General features: G+C 37.1%; 1 protein-coding gene across 1 annotated transcript in view; it reads right to left on the minus strand.

Annotated features, from left to right (window-relative positions):
- Positions 1 to 1,577: 1,577 nt before the first annotated feature.
- The window catches only part of MRPL3 (mitochondrial ribosomal protein L3), a 29,182-nt gene continuing 10,254 nt past the window's right edge, over positions 1,578 to 20,505 (minus strand). Inside the window, exons 7-10 of the mRNA XM_040548415.1 lie at positions 13,629 to 13,737; positions 11,987 to 12,064; positions 10,904 to 10,981; positions 1,578 to 1,825 (exon numbers count right to left, since the gene is read on the minus strand). Coding sequence (XP_040404349.1) covers positions 1,676 to 1,825; positions 10,904 to 10,981; positions 11,987 to 12,064; positions 13,629 to 13,737 — 415 coding nt within the window. The 3' untranslated portion in view covers positions 1,578 to 1,675. The remainder of the gene's footprint in view (positions 1,826 to 10,903; positions 10,982 to 11,986; positions 12,065 to 13,628; positions 13,738 to 20,505) is intronic.

A 20,505-nucleotide genomic window follows, 5' to 3' on the forward strand; every position in this document is an offset into this window, starting at 1 on the left:
AACCTGTTGCATTATCAAGAGATGGAACAACAAACACCCCTTCAGGAAACGGCAACTATACTGTACAGGTGGCAAGTTGCACTTGTTGCTAGTCTCACAGCCAACACTTGACACCCTACTGGGTGTTTGCTACAGGATATGGGCTTTTTGCACCACACCTGCTGCGTGATACCTGCACTTGCAGAGACAGTGTTACTGAAGAGAAGGGGAAGCAGAAGGAGAGTGCTGTTATTCAGCATTCTGATTAACTCATTTGAATCACATATTTAATTTTTAAATTTGACTGAATCCAGCTAAGAGGCTATTTGCAGAAATTTTCATACCAGAGTCTCTAACGATCTCTCCCAGTGTACTTCAATGTGCTAGCTCTATGCAGCCTCTTTAGGATGGTATGTGGTTTCTTCAAGCTATTAAAAAAATCCAAAACATCCTCAGTGGCTGAGATATCATAAAGAGAAGAACATCACTTTTAAATTGGTATTAGTAAGGTCTTTAGAATTTTTTTTCAAGATATTTGTCATCTTGTGATAAAGCTGCAAAGATGAATAGACAGCTCTACTACAGTATTAATAATAGCTTAAGATATGTAAATTCTTGAACTACTGCAGGGCTTGTAAATAAGTGTTCAGATGGCACTCTGACAGTTATGCAGATACTTGCGCTTCTGGTATGTGAGAGGGTTTACAGTGTTCAAAGACCAGACTTATAAATAGTAAATCACATGAAGAATGAAAGAAGCGTATAGATCCCAACTATTAAAAGGTGGTGTAGAAGAAAAACAAGCATTAGCATAAAGACAAATCCTTCATATTTGGCCTGGCTTCTTTGTAAGAGCTCTCCTGTAACAGCATGAGAATCCAATACAGAGACAACTGTAGAGGGAGTGATATTTCTCCGGAGAACATGCAAGGGATCCTCTGTGAAGTTCAGAATAAGCTGTCAGCAAAGGCGACAAACAGCTGGCCACTGCAGTCTTAGTGCTTCTCTGCTAATAAACACTTCTCCTCCCAATACCCCTTCACTGTTCACACTGCTAGCACTCTCTGAAGAGACAGACAGTGGTCAAGAAGATCTTTACCCTAGGAAATTTGATGGGTATCTGCTATATTAAACTCAACACAACATTAAAGCTAAAGAAAAGAGCTCTAGTAAAAAGAAATAAAAATCAACCCATGCTGCTATAAATGAATGTATTTTCCCTTTTTAATTTCAGGTTATTACGCTTTGTGAATCTGGATTTGCATCTGATTTATTCATCCCCTCAGATGTCTAAGCAGATATGAAAGTTTTTTTTTTTTTTTGATTGATCAGTTGGCCAGAATACTTTCCACAGAAGAGAAATGTGGAATTTGGTAGCATTCAAAAAAAATCAAATAGACCCATCTTCAGGACAGTTTTTTTTTTTTAGAAATGTCTAAGTTTTCACAGCCCGTGACAGAGGACAAAAGATCACTGAAGACAAGCTAATGTGCTTTGAAACCTGTCTGTCTGACTCACTTGCTGATTTATACAGATTTGCAATTGATAGTCTTACGTCTTATTACCCGACCAAAACAGTGATATCTGAAGCGTTCACGTCAGTTGGCCAGATTGCAATTAATAGGTTTATTCTTATATAGCATTGCAAAGTTCATGAAAATAACAAAACTGTACATTTTCAAAGATGTCAAGAACATTATGCATATGTGACAGATGGATCCGTGAACTGGAAAATTTCTTCATCGTACAAGTCTTCAGGTAGTTTTTCATCTCCATCAGCAAAAAATGTGGGGAACGGAGGGTTTTTATTGCAGTCTTTGTAATTAGGCAATTTTGTATCTTTGACCTAAAAAGCAAGAGAGGAAAAGGAAGGTTAATAAATATTAGAGAACTTTCAGAGAGCAATGCACTAAAAATCAAAGAAATCACCTTGCATGTATAAGAAGAAACAATAGCATTCACAACATACTTGCATATCCTGTATAATCTTCAGTTACTTTAAACTGCTCTTTTTTGTACCGAAGTCATTGAGGAGTTAAAAAAACAAGAAACAAAACCAAAAAAAACCAACACTGCAAACAAAAATGCTCAAGGAGAATTTATCACTTGTACCATACTGACAGAATGGAAATCTACTCTTATGAATTCATTGCTCAATATTTTAAAATGTTATTAACATAAACGTATGCGAGCAGGGCTTGTTTTAACTGTGTTTATATCCCGCATTACTTTCCTACATGACATATTAAGTTATATTATGCAGTGTAATAACCTCTTCAACCAGCAAGACATGCTCCTGTATTTATGATACAAACTAATTCTGGCAACTGATTCTACAAAAATACGCATCTGTACTGTATGTGGTCCCTCTGGCTACTGCAAGGCTAATCAGTGACTACAGAATTAAATATGTAGACTTCTTCACCTAGGAATCAGTACCCAGGTTTGTGGAACATGAGCCTTTAAGAAAAGTTCATTTCCAAGAACTGTAGTGCCATACAGAAATAACTTTCCTTTACTGACCTCTCTACATGGTGAAAAGATTTAAAATCTAGCCCTTGAAACTCCAATCTTTGAAGAAAATTAGTAGCTAGAGTTATCAGCAAAAAGCAGTTTGTCTGCGGTGGAAGATAGAGAGGTGTTATCTCTGAAGAAGAAAAAAAGAGCGACAAATTTTCAAATAATGAAATTTCATTTAAAATAAGGTTCTTCACTTTTATATTGTTACATATGATCTTCCTCCTGGAGCTGTAATAATCCCTTTCAGCCACCGTACTCAATTGGATTTAAAAAAGTACAACTAGATTAGGGAAAATTTTAGTGTAGTGAAGATAAGTTGTCTTTCCCCTTACCCCCCCCCCCCCCTTTTTTGGGGGGGGTCTTCTTAAGAGCTGGAAGCTTGTTTCTACTTGGCTAGAAAAAGCCTCACATAAGACAACTGTGATTTACAGCAGAAATTAGATAAAACAATTTTATGCCTGCTGACAGTTCTCTTCTGATAGCCCTGATTTTACCAGATTCATATCTGTTATTACTTGAGCCATTGCAGAAGTCCATGAGGATTCCTGCAGACGAAATGCACAATAAATTACTTAAACTTGAGCTTTTAAAACTGCTATTTATTTTATCCAAAGAAGTTCCAACAGTTTTCTAAATGAAGGCTTATTAAACAAAAGAAAGCCTTTTGTGAAGAACGAGGGGGAGAAATGCTCAACACATCGTAGTGGTTAGGATGGCTACTTAGCTTTTTGAGTAGATCATTACTCTTCCACCAGACACCTCCTGTTCACTTGTCAACTGCCATGCATAACTATTGAAGTACCCATGCCCAGGGCAGACAGCAGTTCACATTACGTATCTACATGGAATAAACTAGGCTGAGGTGCAGGTCCAAAGACAACAGCTGGAGCTGCAACAGCTCCAGCAACAGTGAGCTCATGGGAAACAAAATCAAACAGCTTCATCCATTCCATCTGAACTGCTGAGGCTGAGAAGTCACATTTCCCTTTCAATATACTGCTGCTATTTCTTTTACTAGATAAACATGTTTTAGTAACTTCACCAGTTACCCATTATTTCCCTTCTTCCTTTTTCTCTTCCTCCATCATCCCATGACACAGCATAAGCCTTCTTTGCTACCTCTCTTCTGAAATATAGTGAAAATATCCATGGTCTCTACATTAGCCACAATATATTAGGAAGATGAAAATAAATTGCTTTATTTCTGATATCTTATTTATTTCATATGCATCTTACTGGAGTGTTTTTCATACCTATTTTTTTTTGTTACTTTGGTTTATTCTCATTTTGAAATAAATATGTAGTATTACATATTTGGGGAGGGCCTCTTTATCAGGGAGTATAGTGATAGGACAAGGGGTAATTGCTTTAAACTAAAGGAGGGTAGATTTAGATTAGATATTTGGAAGAAATTCTTTACTCTGAGGGTGGTGAGGAACTGACACAGGTTGCCCAGAGAAGCTGTGGATGCCCCATCCCTGGAGGTGTTCAAGGCCAGGCTGGATGGGGCTTTGGGCAACCTGGTCTGATGAGAGGTGTCCCTGCCCATGGCAGGGGGTTGGAACAAGGTGATCTTTAAGGTCGCTTCCAACCCAAACCATCTTGTGGTTCTACATACAGGTTGTTTTGGACACCTGGAAAGTGAAAGGAACTTAAATGTTTGTTCTCAACCCCCTTTTTTTTTCTTCCTTTCTATTCTTAAAGCAGATATTTCTTATCCTAGGACTTACGAGTGAGACATCTGTTCTTAACTGAAGGCAAACCCAACACTCTAATCTTTCTCCTGCATTAGTTTATCTAAGTAAATGTAAGATTTCTGTTCAACCTTAACGTTGTTGCAGATAGTGCATTTTGCGCAATAAGGAGTGTTCTTAAAGAAGCTTCAAGATTCCTAAGGGACCTTTTCAGCAGGCCACTGTACAGTAATATTTCATTTTGCCCCTTTTAAACTCCTCAGAAGCTTGGCAGATCCCAAACACATGAGCCATGGCGGGTGTTAGAATTATTTTCTTCTGATATGCTCTTTCTTGTGATCACTATAACTGATACAGTATGTTTTCTGACTAGTGAAAACTCTAGCTCTTTTTCTGTCTTTTTCTACACGCAAGGCTTTCAAGTGCAAGTAAAGCTCTACTCCTGAAGCATCGTCTTGAAGCATCAATACCAGATAGAAGGGAGAAAGAGGCATGTTCATTCAAAGTTCCCAAAGTTGTTAGACAGGTATTATTATTCCTATCAAAAGGATTATTCAATTTCACTTTACATCTGAAAACTCAATTAGCAACTTAAAACATGATACATTTTCTCTGTATTCTCAATAGAATTAATGAATGGCCTACTTTTTATTTAGGAAAGATGCAACATATGGAAAGTTTTCTGTATTCATTATCTCCGCTGCACAACAACTTTGCAGCATTATAAGGAAGCTAGACAGTACACAGCAGCAGTTACATTTGTTTGCATTAACATTGTACTGTGCATGACCCAGCACAGCTCTTCCTGTTCTCACAGTAATCTTCTGAGAGCATCCCTAATAAAGGGAAAAATGCCACTGAATGTCTTTCACCTTACTCCTCAGAGTCAAAATCCCACAGCTGCAAAACCATGGTTTAGAGCAAAGAATCCAAAGCTGTATCAAGTAACATTTCACTTCCCGACTTCCTTCCCGAAGTTCACAAAATATTTTTTACATTCTAAATTGAAACTGCTCTATAAGCAATTGCTTTGGTAGCCTTTTACAATAAGACTGTAGTCTCTAACAGTTGTGTAATTATGTAGAAATAATTCACATATAAGCTTCTCTCATAACTGTGTTTAGTCCCTCAGAAAAAACAGTTTACAACTCAAAAGTTTAATGACATCATGTCTAAGATTTTAAGTGCTCTTCTGCAGGTTTTCTGGCAATATAAATCCATTATTTTCACAATTGATAGCACTGATCCCTTTCAACTCTCTTCCTGACAATTCTCAAAGGAAAAAAGAATGGAAAAAACAAACAAACAAAACCAGAAGAACCCCATGACATCTGTGTAAGTTTTAATGCTCTGCGTTATTAAAATCCAGTGAACTTAGCTCTCACTCAGAGAAGGAACTGGGCTGAGCACCCAGCTAGTTGTTATGATCCATATAAGCATTCACTGTATAACTCAATATAACATAGCCACTTGGCTTGCTTAACTACTGTTAATATTGCTATATATTACAGTACACTATCCTATAGATAGACATTATACATAGTAGTATAAATACGCTACAGTATATTCTCTGTGAAGTTTTGTAAATGAGAAAAACATGTGAGAAAGTTGAAATTAGACCTGATCATGATTTTGGCACTAGATCTTTAAAACAGTCAAAGAGTTTTGCAGATACTTAATAAACTGCATGTATGCACGTCCCATATATTGACAGCAAAAATAGGTAGTATATACAAATTCAGAAATCTATCAACACAAAATAATATGGTCTTAAACAGGCATCAAAACTTAACGCTGAAGTCACAATTCACATTTGCTGTTTAACAGGGCTTCGGGCTGTGTTAGCAACCACAGCCAAGAATGCAAACTGTTTGCTAGACAGAAAAATGTGTTTCAATACACTCAGTTTTAGAAATAATCTCAAGTGTCATACATTACCCAGCTCAGTTTCTATGCTATTTTTTGAAGTTAGGCAGAAAATTTACTTCAAGAATTATAGCCAATTTATGATCAGCCTTATTTTGTCTTAGAAACCAAACAAAACAAAACAAAAAAAACTTACACTACTCTATCAAGGTCCAGGACATGGAACACTAAAAAGTCAAGGTATCATACTATTCCTACACATCCTCAATTTGAGCACAGCACACCTAACACAGGTGTCAGCAGCTAAAAACACAGACAGCAATACTGGCTAGTGAGATAAGTAGGATGTGAACTACTACAGACTTCTCTTAAAAAAAAAAAAGGAAGAAAAAAGCAGTAGCAGAAGACTTAACTTCTAAGTTTCTTAGCTCAAGCACAGTACTACACTAAAGCAATGGTATGCTTCAAATTTAAATCTAGCTTGCAAAAAGGCAACTTAGTAACCAACATTGCATATACTAAGAAAATTAGGCCTCTTAAAAATAGGACATGCATAAAACATTATCAAGTCTAAACTACAGCATCCTGTATTATACCATATTACAGTATCACCTCCATTAAAAAGCATCCCTTTAAAAAAGGAATTAGTCTTATGCTTCTCCTTGGAATGATAACTGAAGAGATAACTTTTTGATAATCTACTGGGGAGAAAAAAAAATCAAGCAACATAAGGTTCCAAAGGGAAAAAAAAACTATTAGCGTTTTTCTCCTAGACGATGAGCACCACAGTAGGTAACTCTAAGCCCTGTAATCTAAGAGGATACACCAAGAGTAATAGGTATCACAAGAGGTAGGTGATCTCAACAGCATAACACAATTTACAAATGTTCACTGTGATGCTACACTTAGAGCAGAGAAGTTCCGTACAGACTAGCATACTCTTAAATTTTCTTAATTTTATCAGACCTTGCCATTGAGGCAGAAATCCACCCTAAAGCAGCCTTTTTGATTAATTTTCCAGTTGACTAGAAACATTACTTGTGTCAGTTATTTAACTGCATGGTTCAGCATGCAACATCAAACTAAACCTGATTCCTAATTAAACCAGGAGTCCATCAATCCTAGTCTTCTGCACCTTCTACAGTGAAGATGAAACTCGAAAAAATCTAAGTGCTTCATCTCCGTCTGGATACAGTGCTGATGCACTAAGTTTCCAAAAATATATAACATAAAATAAATATACGCTTTAAGGTGCACTGTGGTTTTCATGGTTACCAGGCAACAACGAACAGTTACTGAACAAAAAATGCCTTCCTCTTAGAGGCACTCACAGAGGAAAGTATTATGTGATATTCCACTTCTCAAGCTGAAAGACAGATGGTTCCACAGCCCCTAGACATTACTCGTACCCAGTTTCAGGCAGGTATTTAGTAGAACAAACAGTAATAATGGAAGCTAATATCCCGTAATTTCTCTCCTCAGCTACAGATACAAACAGCCATATATCAATGTATAGAAAGTCAAAGTCTGTACGTAAACAAGAAAACACCATGGAAGGAAGGCTCAAAACAAGCTAAAAATACCACAGATGACAGCAGCAAGATTAAATGAAGATTTTTTTTTCTCCAAGAAATTAGAGAACACACATTGTACCGTATTGCAGCATATGCTTTTTAAATTAAATCTTTCTCTTCAGAGATATATTAAAAAATCTTCCCTTATATTTTTAAATGAATATGTGTAATTGTCTTGAGTTTACGTGGCAAGGGCTTGGTAGCAGGGGGGCTGCAGGGCTGGTCTCTGTGAGCAGAGCCCAGCAGCTGCCCCATGTCAGATCAGAGCAGGCTGTCCCCCTGCAGCCCATGGGTCCCACATGGAGCAGATCTCCACGCTGCAGCCCATGGGTGGAGGAGCCCCCAGTGGAGCAGGTGGATGTGGCCTGGAGGAGGCTGCAGCCCATGGAGAGCCCCCGCAGGAGCAGGCCCTGGGCCAGAGCTGCAGCCCGTGGAGAGGAGCCCACGCAGGAGCAGGGGGTCTGGGGGGAGCTGCTGCCCGTGGGGACCTGTGCTGGAGCAGTTTGCTCCTGGGGGGTGGACCCCATGGTATGGAGCCATGTGGGAGCAGGTCTTGAAGAGCTGCTGCCTGTGGGCAGCCCCCGCAGGATCAGTTTGGGAAGGACGGCATCCTGTGGGAGGGACCCCACGTGGAGCTGACTGTGAGGGAGAGGCAGAGCTGAAGCACCATGGACTGAGCACAGCACCCATTCCCCATTCTCCTGTGCTGCTCAGGGTGGGGAGGTAGATGAGGGTGGATTGGGGGAAGGTGTTTTCAGTTTGGTATTAGTTTCTCACTGCTCTAATCTGCCGGTGTTAGGCAATAAATCAAACTTCCTATGCTCAGTTACCTGTTTTGTCTGTGACAATAATTGATGAGTGATCTCCCTGTCCTTATCTCAACCCTTGAGTCCCTTCCATCGCATTTTCTCCCCCTTTGAGGAGGGGGAGTGAGAGAGCGGTTGTGGTGGAGTTCAGCTGCCAGCAGGGTAAAACAACTCCAGTAATTCATGTGTCTTATGAAGGACAATAAAAAACACAGAATGGATTCACCAGCTCAAGGATTTTGAATAAGCTGTTGCTAACCACATACTCCCTCCTCACCAAATATGTGAGTGGAGGCAATTTCTAAAAACTTAAAATTTAAATACAGGGTTATTTAAAACTAAAAACCCATGAAAATTTGAGTTTGTAGCACTTCAGCTAGAAATTCTTCCAAATATTATACTATGTTAATCAGACAGACCTAAGGGATGAAATCCCTATAATTCTTCCCATGGATACTCAACCCTCATTTCTGATAATGGAATTAGCTGCAGCTCTGAAATGTGTATGCCAAAAAGCATACAAAGATAGTTGGACTTTTGAATTGATTACTATGTCTTGAAATATTTTCAAAAAGGTAACTTGCAAATACAATTAACACAGATTCTACATGTCAAACAAAAGAGACTTAGCAAAGAAGTAAGAAAAGTGCCTTGTGTCACTTAGTTAATAGTGAGAAAAAAAAAAGCATTGAAAAAAGGCAGTGAAGGCATTTTTTCTTCTGATACTAGGGTAAAGTTCCAGTCAACATCTATGGTGAGTGAACTGAACGGAAATCGCCACTAGAAACAGCAAGCACTTAGATGGTAATGCAGCAGACTGCCATGACAATCAAAATCTATTATCCTCTTCATATTCCAGATGTCAACAGTTGTTTACTGGATATGCTCAGATGGCTCGGCCCAGTCTCCTGTTAACAAGTTTGTTCTTGCTTAAGAGTACCATTAAGATCAAGCAAAAAGGACAGGGCATCAAATGTTATTCATTTTTTCAGCTATATTATATTGCCTGTATACACACGAGTTAAATATTATCCAACAACCAATTCATAATTAAACCTCAGACCAACATATAGCTACCTACCAGTTTCACGTCTTAGGGTTAGCAAAGATACTTAGAACATAGTCGAAGAAAAGGTCATTCAGTCTGATATACAGATGAAAAGTCAGTCAAACTGGTCTTAATTCTACATCACTTACATCATGCCCAGGAATTCTGCAGAAAAATGACTATGAAAACTTCTCCTCTACATTTGTTAACTCATTTTAACTTTGAAATCTTGGGAAAGAAATGTGTGATGTATTCTCCGGGCTTGGAGTGGACATGACAGTCAAATCAAGTTAGAGACACCTCCCTGAAAAAAAAGGACTTATTTCCAATGAGAGAAACATAAAAAGAAACTTCATTTTTCTGTAAGACATCACCTCGTCTAAAAGCAGCTCTGCTTTACTTACTGCCCAGTAACTGTGGACTTGTGCTCCACAGCTAGAAAATACATAGAAACAGACAGCTCATAGCAAAATATGCCAAGAACATAATAAACTGGTTCAAAATATCAGAACTTTCTGAACTCCGTAACTTTTCAAAATTCGGACCATTTAAATCCCTACAATGTTTCTGAGGATTTTAAACAATGTGTTATACATATATCTGTATATCTGACAATCTTTATAATCAATGATACTAAAGATGTTTGATGCCCTGTAATCTGTTAAGTCAGAAAGGAAAAAAAATTCCAAAGAATGTTTGCAGATACGTAGAATATACTTAATTAGAAGAAACATCTATTTTGAAAAAAATACTTAGCACTATTTTTCTTGCTTTGATGGGTATATATTACTTCTCGCTGTTCCAGCTTTTCATAGACAATCCTGAAACAATCTCCATAAAATTTGCAATTAACAATTAATTTTGTAAAATGTCACAGAAGATGACACCGATACATTTATACTGATTGCAAAGGGAACTCATATCATTATTGTGAACTCCAGCTGTCTTCTCGATTACTTCTTAGAAAGGTAACTGCCACTGTGTATGTGAATGCTTTGAATAATTTTTAAAGCAGTGCTTGCAGTGTATTTCTGTATTCCGTTCGTGAATACAGCCCATAAATAACCTTCCGTTGATCTCACCAACACACTATGGACTCAGGTTAAAAGGGGATGGACCTAGCCCTGAGGCACTTTCCGTAAGGGTCCAGTGACTGCTGGCTTATCATATGCTATGTATGCTACATGCACAACCCCTGAGCAAAGCTATGAACAAATTATTTACAATAAGCAGTAACCCACTGCTCCTAATCACTCTTCCACAGAGATGATCCTACTTGCTTTAATTCTATAGTAAAAGATTGAACCCAAAAGAAATGAAGATTGCATTGAACCGATGTTTCTGCTGTTTTAAGGAGAGAGCTGTAAAAAGCTTAGCATTCACTAATACTACGTAAGTTGAAACTATCAAACATACCTTCACCAGACAATTCGTGTGACCTGGAACAGAGCCATTTACATAGATAATGTCATGTTTTGTGTTGATCCTCCACACCTAGGAGCCAAAAAAAAAAAAATAACGAGCTCATTTTACAGACTATTCCCAGCTTTACAAACAGTAGCCAAGCAAAGCACAAACTGATTAAATGGAGGGGGCATTCTGAAGAAGAACAATGTTCTTCAGAGACCTAGATGTGCCACAAAATTTGGTTACATGCGATTTTGAGTGCACAGCCTTCTACTGCAGGAGTACATTGAACAGTTTTAAAGGGCTCATGGTCAGGCAGATTAAGGCAGCCCTTTGCTCAGCATAACTCCAACTGAAATTCCTAACTCTCTTTTCCCCTCTAACAGCAAGAGCTGTTGTAGAATTCGTATGTGACAAATTAAGACAAATATGTTCATGCAAATGTTATTGCAACCATTTGTTAATTTCTTAATTCTATGAGGTGCTCAACTGAACATGCACATTTTCTTGTTACGAAACATAAGTTCTAGTTAGAGAGCAGCAGCACAGTTTTTCAGAACCTGGAGGCTAATAAGCTTTTGTGCAAACTACAGAGGTTGCCTGCAGAGAAAGAATAGTGGGTGTAATAGCCCAAGAACTCCTGCAGGAGTCCTGCACACATCAGAATCTAAATAGAAACTATAGTCCCCTTTTCACACAGGAAAGTGAAAGGCCACAATAAAGTAAGGATGGCTTCAGACAACTTAGACTTGATCTGGGTTTGAACGACCCATTTGACATAAAAACATGTATTGTAGGATGCCAGAGGCCCAATGCTTTTTCTACAGCAAAGCAGAAGTTTACCTAAACAGTGAAAAACACATGAGATGTGCAAGTGTCACCTGAAATCCCAGTCCCCAGGACTGTATATACACAAAGGGAGTTAGATACCTTCTTCGTAAGCTACAAGACAGGAGCACATATTTGCTGCTCTTGTGTTTCCAACTTGCTTACGTCTAACAAATGACAGACAGTACACCGCAACAGGGATGGTTAGTCCATTGTTTGGCAATGCAACCACCTCATACACATTCTAGTATGGTTGGTACTTACCTTTAGCCCAAAAGATGTCCTGTAGATGTTACCCATTTTACCAGGCATTTTCTTTCCACGGTAAACTTTCGCAGCTTTCTAGATAAAAACAGGCCTCAAAATTATGTAACTGCAAGCAGTACTTTCAAACTTGAGTGTTACAGCAAGAAAATATGCTGGTATTTACAATGTTGAAAACATCTAATATTGATTAGCATTTTAAATGCTAATCCTTACCTGACGGATGCTAGGTATTACTCTATTTGTTATCTTAAACACTTGACCTCAATCATAAAAATCACTGTAAGTAATAGTACTGTAACAAAGGGATTCTAGCTTTTCCTAATATGTAATGGTTATAAATACAGATCAAAATCTTCACTCATCCTATGCTTTCATTTATAGAAAAACAAGAAAATATACAGTTCTCTAAAATGGCTGTCAAAACATTACTCTCAACTACATCACAGTCAGTAGCAACTGACAAATTCCCCTGAAATACTTGTGGATGCCCACACAGGGCTCCAGAGCAGCCCTGTCAAAGTTAAGATATACTGTAGTTTCTCCCTTCCCTCCAGTCCACAAGTTTTATACTGATGACAGATTATTATTATTTTTTTTAAAGCACGTCATTTTAAATTCTGTTCTGAAAAATACATGTCCTGCTATTGTGTAATTTCTGTATCCCATTTTTGTTTGGCTGAGTATAACTTGGAGAACAAGTGTGGAAAAAAAAAAGGAGGGGGCAGGAATAATCAAAATAATTTTCAGTTCTACAGCATTACCCAGGGATTTGACTCAGTCTCCTGCACCACTCATTATTAATTATGTTTATTTATTTAACTTTTACACAAGTCTTGATTTCAGGAAATCAACAACAAGTTCTAGGGACAAGATTTTGTACTACACAATGCAGGATCACAAAAATACGTGAGGTGGTCAACACTAGACTGGAAAATATCAGACAATTCAGGTTCAGTACTGTGACTCAGTTGGTTTTCATTCTGCGTAGCGAATGATTTAAAAAAAGTCCTCCTCATTCAGTCTATATCTTATGCAAGCTTTATAGGGACAAAGTTTTGAAGCATGTGTTCCAAAGAACTTTTAAAGCAATATTGTTTATAGTTTGAAACTTTAAAATATTCTGTATTCTGCTTAAAAATGCTAAGTAACCAAGAAGCTATTTTGGGGATGGAAGAGTTCATTAAACAGCTACACAAACCAGGAAAGGCGATAAAAGGAATTGGGGTTCCACAGTACAACCACCTACTTCTTCAAAGAATAGCATAGTATCTGCAGTATAAAGCGAAGGGTAAATCCTTTCCAATGTATAAATGCTGTGATAGAAGATTTTTATAACTCTCTTTGAAGTTTTAAGACTATTTCTCTCAGCTATAGTACAATACCACAATTTGCTCAGTTAAAACATCTGATTAGTTACTTACCAACAATAAATATTCATAAATTAAGACATACAAGAACAGCTATCTGGATTGTTTACTATACAGGTTCCTGAACCTCCTTTGAAACATTTGCGATTCTCTCCTACCACAGAGTAGATGGTAACAGCTTGCTGTTGTGAAATAATTCATTTTTAGTAATTAGTTCTAAAGACACAGAAGAATATTTACATCATAAAGTGAGAAGAAATAAGAATCCTCACATTGGTAGATATTGCTCCAGGGCGTCTGTGAGTTTTAGTTTGGCCGTGGCTTGCAGGCTGACCTTTAAATCCCCACCTTTTCATGACACCTTGAAATCCTTTACCAATTCTGAAAAGAAGACAGAAATAAACCTAGGTTAGTCAGCTTTAAAATAAAGGTTCTAGCAATAAACAATTTCAGTCAGGCTCATGATCTTTTTACTTTTAGCAAAGTTCATGAAAATATTTTTAAAATATCTGTATTGTATACCACAAACATATTTTCGTACAATATTTCAATATTGCTTTAGAGAATAAGAAGCACTGGAAGGGAGTCAAATATGCAAAAAGACTGATAAAAAAAAAGTTCCTTGCTGTGATGGTCCTCTGTACATAGTACTACGATGAAACTAACTAATATCAAGACTGAACACCAAACAAAGAAAAGTAACTGTATAACAACACATACCAAAACTTAATGAAAGGCGGTACGCACTAGGAGAGAGAAGGGAAGACTGCTTAGACTGTCATCAAAATAAGCCAAGGAACATTTATTTTCTAAACTACAGTAGGTTCATCTCTTGAACACAATTGTGTGTGTAATAAAAGCAGTTAACACATTTGATCTGGACCCATCTGACAAATAAGCTCTAAGACAAAATAAATGCATCTTCACTGCCTTAATATTTCAAGCAAATATCATTACTGGCTCTGGAGTTCAATTTATTGCAAGGAAAGGCTCAACAGGAAAATCTGGCTCACCATTGCATGAGAAAAGCAGATTACAGCGTGTGTTTAAACCCACATTGTCATTTTCCAAAAGGAAAAGTCTGTCCACAGGGTTTGTGACTGCACTGATTAATTAATGTAACGAGATGATCGAATTTACAGAAATCCTTTCTCTGCTAACGCACTTTGCAGTGCCACAGTCCTATTAGTTCCAGCGTTAGACACAGGAAAATAAAACTGTGAACGAGCACGCATACTCCGTGCTGGACATATGGACAACGTCTTACCTACTCCCCTGATCACAAAAGTAATGTCATTAAAAACTAGAGAGAGAAGCATACAAATGCTGCAAACATCCTCATATAGAAAAATCAGATTCTTTCCCCTTCCACTTGAATAATTCTCCTGTGATTGCTAGCCTCATTGCCTACAGCAATTAAAAATACAGTTAAAAGCAGCCACAACTGGAAAGACTCTCTAAAGCCACAGACTCCTAAGGAAACATGACTTGTGCAGCATCTGTCTCTTGGATTTCCCCTTCCCTAGTCTGAACCTAGCAGTCCCTTCCAGTTAAGTTCAGCACAGCAGAAAGATACCTAGTGTCTAAAATCAAGATCTTTGGTTAGATACTGCTGAATTTGGTTTGCTCATTTCCTACCACTAATTAAGGAACACTAGAACATGATTAAAGCAGTGATTCCTTCCTTTGGCTGACCAGTCATGCAAGTGCCTTCCACCAGCTAGACTTTTTCAGACCAACAGATGCTGGTGCAGTGGGGGGATGTAACAGGGAGCTGAGGGCATCTGTGAGAGGGAGGAGCAGGGCTCCCTGATCAGGGACACGTGAATCAGCTTATTTTAAAAGCCTATAGTCACAGCAAGCAGCAACAGTTGGAAGAGGAAAGAAAAAAAAACAAGCAAGCCAGCAAGCCATAGCTTGAACATGAAGGTTGGAAAAAGTTTGCTTCCATTCATGCTTTGAGTGGCTTTTTTTTTTTTTTTTAATCCTTCAGCAACCTGTAGATGTTAGTAACTTTGAAAATACAGAACAGAAACTAGAGCCATAGGAGAACTTGTATCTGCTCTGCAAAACCCCTGTTACTTCTTCAAAGCTATCTACTGTTGGCCATGTTTTCCAAGTAGACTACTCCTGGCATCTCTAGCTGGAAGATGGAATCAGCAAACTCTCCAAAACCAAACTGCAAGCGGGTTACATAACAACAGCTGTGCAGTTACCAGAGAGCAGATTGGGGGCATGATTAATTCTTCAGCTGCAGAAATGTTCTTGCAATTCACAGAAAACCAGACAATCAGCTAAAGCTACCGTTTCAAGAGAAAACACTACTGTCAACTTCAATCAAGAAACAAAATCCCTGACATCATGAATCACCTCAATATTTCATTCAGGTGGTTTGTTCTTAGACATCAACAACTTTTAATCCCATAAATTGTACTTTTCAATAAAATATAAATAAGCAATGTTGCTTGAAATGGTTAATATTTGTAAGAGGTGCATTTTGAGAAAATATTTACTTCATCAAATGCTCTATCTTCAAAAAGGAGTGATTATATCAAACAATAAGAGTTGCTAGTGTTTAATGATTTAAGCAACAGACAATGCTGAAGTACTTTTTGGTCTTTTCCAGTTACACACACATTTTAATGTGAACAAAGATTCAGAGTTTAAATTACTGAAGGCTTAGGAAATATATAGTAAGTATGGACTGACTGAAAAAAGAGCATGCTGATGAACAGATGTCTTTAGACATTTATGGTTAATCTGGAATACAAAAACTGTCTCCAATATCTGAAATATAATGGCAAAGGTCAAGAAAGATCTCAATTGTGAAACTAGAATATTACATACCACTTAAAGCTTTACTAACTCCTAACACTCTTTCATCGTATTTATTCAGTACTTTTTTGGAATAGTTTCATTTTTCCTGTGTGAAGAACTGAATGAAGGTCTCTGAATTACCTACAAATACAATACAAATATTTTATGATTCTTTGAACATTAGTTCTCCATTCAACATGATTCTCAATCAACATCCTGATTTAAAAGAAAGATTTATAAGTTATATACATTCAATTAAATAATTTATAATAAGAAGAAAGTACAGCCCTGTTTCATTCTGGAGTTTTTGATTATTTTTTTAAAGAAAGAATAAACCGTGTATGGTGTTCTTTACGCACACGTCAAGATGAAAAACAATTATACAGACAGTATATATTTTTTCCTAGCTTCATCCTTTATCTGAAATAAAGCTGGAACCAGAGTAAAAACCACATGCAAATCAAATGTAAAATTTAAAATAAAGGAACTACTAGCATCTGTTTAAATCAAATTTAAAAGGAGGACTGTTAATATAGGCATTTACTAGCTCAGCCAATAGACCTCTGCTGCTCTAGAAGCAGCAACTTCCAGCCTAGGTCCTTCTTGATGTGACTCTGATCTGTTCTCAGACAGGTAATGGATTTCTCCATTTTTCCAATTGTATTAAATGCTCTTTGCATTTGGAAGCAAACTTAAGATGCATGCTGTTCAACTAATAGTATGGAAAAATCAGAGATTTATACCAAGTTTACATTTATCTTAAACTTTCTGAACTCTGCCAACAACGAATGTTTGAAAGAATATATCCCACATAAGAATACTGCATCTTCTATTACTTAAAAAGTCTTGTGACTTTTCTTAACATTAATCTAGCCAAAAATTAAAAGATTAGAACATATAGTTACTACGTATTTATGCAATATTTTTAACATACTATTTATGTACTATTTCATGTAATTTCACATTGGCCAAATTATGCATAAAAGATACCAACAAAACATGCATCTCTCCTGGAATTACTTCTCTTTTGATCTACATCACCACGTTATTTAAGAATACATCAAAAGTGGTTTCTCCCATTAAGGTCAGAGATGCTGACATCCCCCTACATTGCTCATTAAACTCTATGGAATCTTTAAAAATAAACATGATACAATTCTAATTTAGAACAAACTCAAACATGCATAAGAAAAGGTACAACTCTGAAAACTTTTAATAGGCATAGCTCTGAGAGATGGCTACCAAGAGCCTACATTAAAGTATAACATTTGTCATCCTACTTACACTGTTGAGATTTCTTGATAAGACATCTACTACCTGTTGTCTTGGCTTGAATCAAGGACTCTATTTTTGTTCTGACAACGGCAACATTAAACAGGGTATCTGAACAAGCATGCATCAGTCTGTCTTTAGCAGACTTGATATGTATAGATATGTATAACACCACTTTTCTGTAATACATGGAATTTAGTCACTTACTTTACTTAGCTCCATTGAAGCATGATTAGCTGGGTCCCATAAAGGAACCACAGGCAACAATCAGGCATTTGCAAAACTAACATGAACATTAAATGAAATGAAAATAATCATTCTGTGGAATTAGAGTTTAATTAGACACAGTAGTTCTAGTCTCACCTGCTGGAAAGCAGCTATTCAAGTCAACCACACAATTTTGTACAGAACCTCAATTTCCAGGTCTGACAGAAGCAAAATGCCAGTAGCTAATGAGCCAACCGTCATTTAGAGAACTACTGAAATAAAGCACTGTAATTACACCACACTTCAGTTTGCTATTAACTTTTCAAATTCAGCTCATTTAAAGGACAATCAGTTAGATACTGTAGAGGAAAAATATCCCAACTATTTAGTCAAATAATTTCAGACAACTGTAGAGTGTACTTTCAGGCTCAGATTAGTCTGTTAGCCTACTAAAGCTCAAGGAAGCCACTAAGTACAACAGAATCACCACTTGCACATTTCAAAGACAACCACCACTGGCTTTTTTTTTTTGGGAGTGGCAACATTTCTGATGTTCCAATGGTTTCCTGAAATGCTCATGAAAAAGGCCATGAAGCAGCAGAAAGCCAACTTTCTTTCGAGTTGTAGTCAAGTACAACTCGAACTCTATCCAGCATTCAGGCTACCATGCAAAGCACAGTCCCACCTCCTCCCATCCTCACATTTTTGTTGCTTTTGTACCAGTAATGAAGCTCACTCTACTGAGGAGAAAAGAACTGGGGCACGCAACACCTGAAATACAAGACAACGAAGAAGAGGGATACATTAACACAGACCTTTTCCTTCATGCAACTCACAAGGCCAACACCAGCACCAGGAGGCAGAAGGAACTCTGTGGAAGCCAGCACCACCTCCCCTTTGGGCAGCAGCCTCTACTATGCCAACTCAAAGACACCACAAAAGCATAGCCCATGAGAGAAGCACTTCTGGTTTGTGCTGTGCATTTCAAAGTGTACTAGGGCTAAAACCACCTATTGGGCCACAGCAATTCTGAAGTTTACTCCTGTCCCACACAGGGCACTAAACTTTCAGACATATTTGAAACATACCTCTGAAATGAAGGGCAAGTCTTATAATTAAAAATAGCTATGAAATTTAAGGACTGGACTTTTAAATTGCTGAAAATGAGTATTAAGGAAAAAAATCAGCACTAAACAAGATTGGCAGCTTGCAGACACACTGTCTACTGTGAGTGTTTTAAAAGCTACGCACACTGTGCTGAACAAATTAAGCAACTTCAAATAAAAACAAACTGTACACATCTTTAACTGACCCTTCTTCTTTCTGTGTGTTTTTTTTTTCAGAGGAATAAATGAATCAAAATATTTCAAAAGACAGGCAAATGCATTTCCAATGAAAGTTTAAAAGCAGAGAATCCTAAGAAAAACAAACAAAAAACCCCACTCGACATTTTAATAACCATATCTAATCAAGGTACTAACCAAGTCTTTTCTGGAATTAGTATTTTGTTTAAACTACAATAACTAAGAAAAGCTCGCTCATTTCTAAGGACCATATTTCTGATTTTCATCTCAGCAGAAGGAAGCATACAAAAGGTATCTTGCTCATCTGGATCAGGAGTTGGTAAAAAATTTACATTTCACTTTATATTCCACTATCTCCTCACTGAAGTGACTTTTTTTTTTTTTTAAGTTTTAAAAAAGAATAATTACAATAAACATCACTATGAAGAACAGTATTGATTTTATTATTTATATGATTTCTAGCATTGCACACTTTGTTTTCTCTGACAAAAAACAAGTTTCCTGATCTTAAAAATTTGAAGAACATGTTCATGTAAAAATATTTCTAAAAACTTTACTAGCAGCAATAGAACTTTTTAGGAATTATTGGCTTTTAAGTCCATAATAGTTTAAATCAGGAAAATTGAAGTTGCTCCCTGCTATGACTCAGCATAATACTCTTATGTTGCTTTTCAAAATGTCCCTATGGCTTCAACGCAACTCTAAAAAGTAATACACAAAGGCTAACATCAGCCTGCAGACCAAACCTCCACAGGTTCCCTCTTTCTTCAGCAGGTGGAAGCTGGCTCCTTTTCAGTGTGGTTCAGAACATAAGTTTAACATGAAGTATATTCTCATCTCTTTCCCAAAGTGCAACCCAAATGCTATAGCCCAATGCTGTAATCACTCCTAGGTAACTTGTTTACCCTTCAACAAAGCATTTCTTGGATGTTTTTGTGACATTGTAAAAGTTGTATTTTTTAGATGTACAGTAACAAAGAATGATGTATATGGTACTTCGAAAAATAATTAGAAACAAAACCCCACCCAAGTACGGGACTAAGCAACACTGCATGAAATTTCATTGAATAAATTAAAAGATCCACAGAAAAACTGGAGTGTGCTCAAATAATTTAATTATTGCCCAAGAATTAAGGTAATATAATGATAAATGCAGTGTTCCAAAAAATTGGTAGTTAAGGAAAAAAAAGCAGAAACCAGAATGGGAATAAAGCACAGAAAAAGGTTTAAAAAATAAAATTAGATCTAGAAAGACTAGGATGATTAGGGGATCATATTAACAGGAAAGAAAATCTCATAAAGAAAATCCTGACATGTCCCTTTTGTTTAAGAATTTTTTCTTCTTTTACACTACGTATCTGTACATCAGGATTACATGCAATATACTACTAAAATAAAATCAGTGGTACAAACAAATAGGTAATTTCCAAACTAGGATCATCCATACAGATTAAAAATACTGACTTAAAAGATGGGATGGATTCACCAAACATAGCCAGGAACCCCGTCTGTTCTCAGCTTGCTAGTACTTCCAATACACATTGCAAAA

Source organism: Cygnus olor, chromosome 2 (genome assembly GCF_009769625.2).
Source record: "Cygnus olor isolate bCygOlo1 chromosome 2, bCygOlo1.pri.v2, whole genome shotgun sequence".
Classification (NCBI taxonomy): Eukaryota; Metazoa; Chordata; class Aves; order Anseriformes; family Anatidae; genus Cygnus; species Cygnus olor.